At 63.3% G+C, this 5,879-nt stretch overlaps 3 protein-coding genes across 3 annotated transcripts; 1 reads left to right on the top strand and 2 right to left on the bottom strand.

Annotated features, from left to right (window-relative positions):
• Nucleotides 1-2,032: 2,032 nt before the first annotated feature.
• Nucleotides 2,033-2,705, bottom strand: FIBRA_08576 (uncharacterized protein; the record flags this gene model as incomplete). The annotated part of the gene is made up of 2 exons (XM_012330217.1): nt 2,033-2,417; nt 2,464-2,705. 2 exons carry the CDS (start codon nt 2,703-2,705, stop codon nt 2,033-2,035), a joined length of 627 nt encoding a protein of 208 aa, XP_012185607.1.
• Nucleotides 2,706-3,021: 316 nt separating this feature from the next.
• FIBRA_08575 (uncharacterized protein) lies at nt 3,022-3,777 on the bottom strand (the record flags this gene model as incomplete). The annotated part of the gene is made up of 4 exons (XM_012330216.1): nt 3,022-3,347; nt 3,397-3,559; nt 3,612-3,708; nt 3,764-3,777. 4 exons carry the CDS (start codon nt 3,775-3,777, stop codon nt 3,022-3,024), a joined length of 600 nt encoding a protein of 199 aa, XP_012185606.1.
• A 300-nt stretch (nt 3,778-4,077) lies between these two features.
• On the top strand, nt 4,078-5,471 carry FIBRA_08574 (uncharacterized protein; the record flags this gene model as incomplete). Its single annotated transcript, XM_012330215.1, has 7 exons — nt 4,078-4,141; nt 4,201-4,213; nt 4,266-4,318; nt 4,368-4,415; nt 4,467-4,552; nt 4,609-5,116; nt 5,176-5,471. The coding sequence occupies 7 exons, from the start codon at nt 4,078-4,080 to the stop codon at nt 5,469-5,471; spliced, it is 1,068 nt and encodes a 355-aa protein (XP_012185605.1).
• Nucleotides 5,472-5,879: the final 408 nt, after the last annotated feature.

The raw sequence follows: 5,879 nt of genomic DNA, 5'->3' as shown, positions 1-5,879 counted from the left end.
CCAAAGGCGACTAGAACCGAGCCACAGCCGAGCAGGCTCCAGGCGGTGATGGTCTCCCATGCGCCGCCAAAGACGATGTCCGAGACGAAGACGAGGACGATGGTGAGCAGGCTCCCGACGGACGTGACGACGGGGCCCCACACGCCGAGGAGGATCTGCGGAGCGCGTTCGTGAGCCGTGGGGCGCGCACAGCCGTCCGGGGCTCACCATGAAGCTCGCGTTGAAGAGCACGCCGCCCGCAGCGATGCCCGCGATCGCGAGCGCGGCGGCGGGCGTCGGGGGCAGCGCGAGGCGCGTGACGCCGTAGTGGTGCAAGAGCGGGAGCGGGACCCACAGCACGAGGCCGGTGCACACGCCGACGGCGGACGTCCACAGGTTCGCGTACAGCCCGAACGGCGGGGGGTGGCCCACGTCGTCGTCGCGCGGGCGCGCGGGGGACGCGTGCGGGTCAGCGGGGAGGGGCGTATACGCGCCGCGGGGCGGGACGGCGGCGTCGAGGGCCTCGGGGTCGGAGGGCAGGGCGATGTACATCTTGTACAGCACCTGGTAGAGGCCGTACACGACGGAGGCGGCAAGCGTGAGCAGATCGCCGACGAGCGGGGCGCGGCTGTGGGGTAGCAGGTGCTGTAGGGGCGTCGAGGCAGCGCTGGCTTCGGGGGCGTCTGCGCCGGGGCCGCTGCCGCTGCTGCCGTACACGACTGCGGTGGCGCCGAGAGTTGCGAGGACGACGGCGGCGAGGCGGCGAGGGTCCCACTTGAGCTTGAAGAGGGCGACCGTGATGATGTACGCAAAGAAGGCGTTCGCGTTCCAGAGTGCCGTCACGTCAGTGACCCTGGGGGGAATGAGTAGGCCTGGAGAAGAAGCGGAACGGGACCCTTACGGAGCAAGAGACACTGCGATGAACCACAGGAGGCCTGGGATGGTCACGCCGATAGTGAGGAGGGAGAGCTGGAGGGCAAATCTGCCTGTGGGGAACTTGGAGGGTGGATCTGCGGCTGATGGGCGGAGGTGAAGCTGGAGGGCCAGGACGAGGCCATTCCATAGTGCGCGGGGAGAGCGCCTGGATGTGAGCCAGAGCAGCGCAAAGTGCAGGGGGAGCATGACGGCAAAGGATGCATGTACGATATAGCTGCAGGGAAGGCGTTGAGGCGATCATCTGAGTTCGGGGAGGGGCTGGGGGCTCACAATATGAGGAACGGCTGCCGGTATCCGAGATCAGATTGGACATACTGCGGGGCCATTTGTGAGTAAAGCAGCCGGATGGTTCTGCGGGCGACACATACGCACTTGGGCGAGCTGGGTCTCCGCGACAAAGGCAACGAGGCTGAGGATAAATAGGCCGACGGCGGACTTTCCGCCGAGGGTGACTGCGAGCGCGTCTTGCCTGGACATCTAATACTATGGAATACGCGAGGGACTGTCTAGGGATGGGGGGGATGAGGGGATGGCAGCGTCGAGAGGGAGAGTCATTCAGAGGGCTGCAGATAAGAGAGCCGCAGGGGAAGCCAGCGCGCAGAGACTTGCCAGTGAGCCCAAAGCAGAGGTCGTCTCGACTCGAGGATGTGCCACGTGACCCCCCCCCGCGCAGGCGGCGGGTCGACAAGTTGGGCGCACGCCTTTGCATCTCTGCCTGCAACATGCTCCGCGCACTGCTCGCCTCCAGCAGGCCCCTCCTCACCCGTCTCCGCGCCGCGTCCCTGCAGCCCCACGCACACGCCCACGCCCACCTCAGCCTCCCCTCCCATGCGCAGCCGGCGCCCTTCCTCGCAAGAGGCATGAAAGTCCGCTCGTCCGTCAAGCGCATGTGCGACGGGTGTGCCGTCGTCAGGCGCAAAGGCAGAATATACATCATTTGCTCAAAAAACCCCAAGCACAAGCAGGTGCGACCCGTCTCTTCCTCTTTGCACCCGCCTGCTCACCCCCCACAGCGGCAGGGATAAACGCTCCGTCCACGTCGGCGGCCCACGCAAATATAGAGTCAGGGCGCATCGCGGGCAAAGAAAAGAGAGAGGGGACGACGTCGCAGACAGGGCTAGCGGATCCACATCTGGAATTCATACTGTACACCGTGCTCTTCCTGTATGCCCTCTGGCACCTCGAATCCGACCCACTCCTGCAGCTCCGCATGCGCCGCACGCCGCCACGCGGGCGTCCCCAGCTGCGCCAGCTCCGGTACGAACACGTCGCACTGTGCGAATTCCGGCGCGATGATGCGCGTGAGCAGGATGCGGTCCACAAACGCGCCCGGGCCCGGCGGGAGCGCCAGCGTGTCGCGGTACAGCGCCGCGCCCCCGACGACGAACGCGCGGTGCACAGGGCTCTCCAGCCACTCTGCGTGCGTCAGCCGCTCCAGCGCCGTCTCTAGGCTCGAGTGCAAATACACCGGGGCGGCGGGGGCGGGGGCGTCGGGCGGCATGCTGGAAAGGGGTCAGCGTGGGGATGGGGCAGAGACGGTGCACGCACAGTTGGTAGTGCCTGTCTGTGCTGACGACGACGTTTATGCGGCGCGGGAGGGGTCTGAAGCGCAGGGGAATGCTCTCCCAGGTGTTGCGGCCCATGAGCACCGCGTTTGCGTGCCCCGCTGGCGCGGCGGAGGTGACCTGGGCAAAGTACTTGAGTTCGCTTGAGAGCCGCCAGGGCAGGCGGGCGTTGTGGCCGATGCCGTTTGTGAGAGTCGCAGCGACGACGAGCGTGAGTCTGGCCATCGCACGGGTGGAGGAGAGACGCGTCCAGGCGCAAATTGCCCCCGAACGTGATCGGTCCGCGCCGAGCGATATCCCATCCATCGCACAACATTCGACTAGACATTGAGACGTAAATGGTCGGGAAATACATTCGGACATGAACTCTTGCGACGATCTACATATGGCCCATCTGCCCGTGCAGCAGTACATGTACACGATCCACCCCTGGGCGACTGGCGTCCGGCACTGGCTTGTCCGACCACCGAGCATGAAAAGCATTTCCATTGAATTATGCGCACAAAGCAACACAGCAGCACACGCGCCCCGCCGCTGTCCCTCACGCCGCCCACTTCTTCCACTCGCTGCCCTCGGGCGGCTTGACCTCGACAGGCGCCTTGCCGACCTCGTCCCAGTTCGTGCTGAGCGTCGTCCCGCCGCTCTCCTGGTAGCTCTTGAGCATCGCGCGGCGTGTGTCCTCGTCCGCGTCCGCGTACAGCTTCTGGAAGAAGCCGTTCACCGCCGCGTCCCCGCCCGCATTCGGATCCTCGTCCGTGCTCGCACCCTTGTCCGCGTCGAGGATCGTCGCGGTCACCGCGTCCCAGTTCTTCTGCGTGCGGCGCGGAGCCGGCTCTGGGGCGCCCTGCGCGGGGGACGGCGCGAGCACTGCGGGAGGGGCGTGAGCGAGGCAGGCGGGAAGGAGGGAGCGGCGCACCGTCTGGGCTGGCGCCGACGAGCCCGCCCCAGCGGCCGGGCGCGGCCTTTACGAGGCGGATCTCGATCTTGACCTTGCCTACGGAGAAATCGCTCTTTGCGGTGTCGATCTGGCCCTTGAGGGGCTCGAGGGCGAGCTTGGTGTCGCCGTTCTCATAGGAGAGCTGCGCCACACGGTGAGCGGGGCGGCGCGCGAGGGGCGGGAGAGGTGCGTACGCTGCGGGGCCCGAGCTTGACGGAGACGAGCGCGGGGTCTGCGTTTTTGTCGTAGACGGAGAGGGTCAGCTTCTCGTCGGACTCGTAAAAGTCGTGTCTGGGTGGCGTTAGCTCCGGGGCGGGGCGGGGCGTGTCGGCTGGATCTTACGGACCTTGGGACGGGCATGGGGGGAGGAGGTGGGATGGGCGAAGATGTGCAGTACCGAAAGCAATGGGTGGACAAGAAATGGCGAGGAGAATCAATGAAGGAGAACAAGAGGGGAGGAGGACGATCAGAGGCACGTTGAGCACAAGCGGACGGAAGGTTCTGGAGTGGCACGCACGTGGGGAACGCGTCTAATGGGACACGGGGGCGTGACCGCGAAGGCGACCGCGGCCTGCCCCGCAGACGTCATCCGAGGCGGGAGACCCCTGGTCTTTATGGCGGGGGCTCTCCTCCTCCTCCTCCTCCCTCTCCTCCCCCACCATGGCTGCACCGCTCCCCAAGGCTGCCCTCTACTACTACCCCTCCTCCATATGGTCTTCCGCCCGTACGTCCTTGTCCCTCTGTCCATCCACTCGAAAGCTCATCTTCCCTGCTTTCTTCCAGCCCTGCTCGCCCTGTAAGTGTGCAATCGACTCGCGCTCAACCCAGATCCTCATAACTTGCTCAAGGGAAGAAAAGGGCTATGGCCAAGACGAGATCGATCTTAAACTCGTTGATCTGTGTATGTACACACTTCGTATACATGCGCCGTCGCACTGATATTCCCCAAGCAAAGGGAGAGAATTATTCACCGACGTTTCTGCGTCTGAACCCCAAAGGTGCGCGTGCGTGACTGTACCATATGCATCTGATCGCACACGGCATCCCAGCTACCGTACCCACTCTCGTCGTCCCTCTGCACACTACGCTCTCGCCCGAGATCGAGAGTCGATACAAAGCCATCCAGGATACAAAGGTACGCCGCGTATTTCGTGGATGTATGCGTCCAAATCTCAGCCTTACACGTCCCAGTCGATCGTCGAATTCCTCGACAAGTCTCGCTCTACCCAGTCACGAACCCACACTACGTCGTCGGCTCCATCCCCCTCACTCAGCCCCGCCACGATCGGGTTCAGTGCCGTCTCTGAGAAGGTCATCGCGCTGTTGCATTCTCTGGGCGCGGACCCCAACGCGCTCACATACCTCAACGCCCGCGACGAGGCGTCTCTGCGCGAGCTCGCCAGTGCGCGACTGGCCCCGCTCGTCGCCCGACGTGATGCAATCAACCAGCTGCTCTCTGACAACGAATCTGCCAAGATCCGTGTGTCGGAGAAGACGCGCAACTTTTGGCAGATGAAGAAGGCTGCGACGGAGAACATCCTGGACGTGTACGCCGCTGCGGACAAGCCTGCAAGCGAGCTGGACGAGGGCGCGCGCGCAAAGCGCGAGGCGTTCTTGCAAGAGGCGAAGACCGGGTGGGGTGGACTGCGGGAGATCCTGGAACAACTCAACCAGGAGATCATAGGCCCGTACCTGCTAGGTCTGTGTCAGTGCGTCTCTACACATTTACGACGGCTGATATGTAAAATCGGCATACAGGAGACCAGCTGTCCATCGCAGACCTCCACCTTACGCCATGGCTCGCGCGACTGGCTCAGCTCTCGGGGGGGACGATCGCGGACGATGGGAACACGATTGTGGGGAAGCTGGAGGCCCGCGTGGACGGGGGCTTCAGCTTGCCGAAGGATCTGTCTGTAGCAGAGGCGCGCCGTCGCGCAGGGCTGCCAGAGCTGGAGCCGGGGACGAACGAGCGTCAGAGCCGGCTGGCGGCGCTGTGGGACGCGATGAAGGAGAGAGCGAGTTTCAAGAAGGTGTACGAGGACGGGCTGCACTGATGCGACTAATGGATCGTGAGCGACGAAAGCCGGTGGGCAAATTTACCTGTGGGGAACTTGAACGGTGAATTTGCGGTTGACGGGCGGAGGTAGTGATCACTTGGGCGGACACCGCTCAGCCGCATTGTGGAGGTATTCGGTATCTGCACGTTACAAGAATAAAACCATGGCATTACAGTAGTAGATTATCGCTCCACAGTTGAGAGATTGTGCGAGTCAAATCTCACAAGGAAACATGTAAGCTATTGCGGCGGCGGCTCAAATTTCACTAAGCAACAATCAACAGTAAAATCATACTTTTCTGCCGCCTCCAGTTTGATCCTAGACTTCGGCTCATATCGCATCGGTACCACTCCTATGAAAACGATTTCTTGCACCCCGAGATTCTGAAACAATTGAAGCCCCTTC

The sequence above is a fragment of the Fibroporia radiculosa genome, assembly GCF_000313525.1.
Source record: "Fibroporia radiculosa TFFH 294 genomic supercontigs, scaffold1023, whole genome shotgun sequence".
Lineage (NCBI taxonomy): Eukaryota > Fungi > Basidiomycota > Agaricomycetes > Polyporales > Fibroporiaceae > Fibroporia > Fibroporia radiculosa.
The sequence above is the reverse complement of the archived record's forward strand: the minus strand, read 5'-3'. Positions and strand labels throughout refer to the sequence as shown.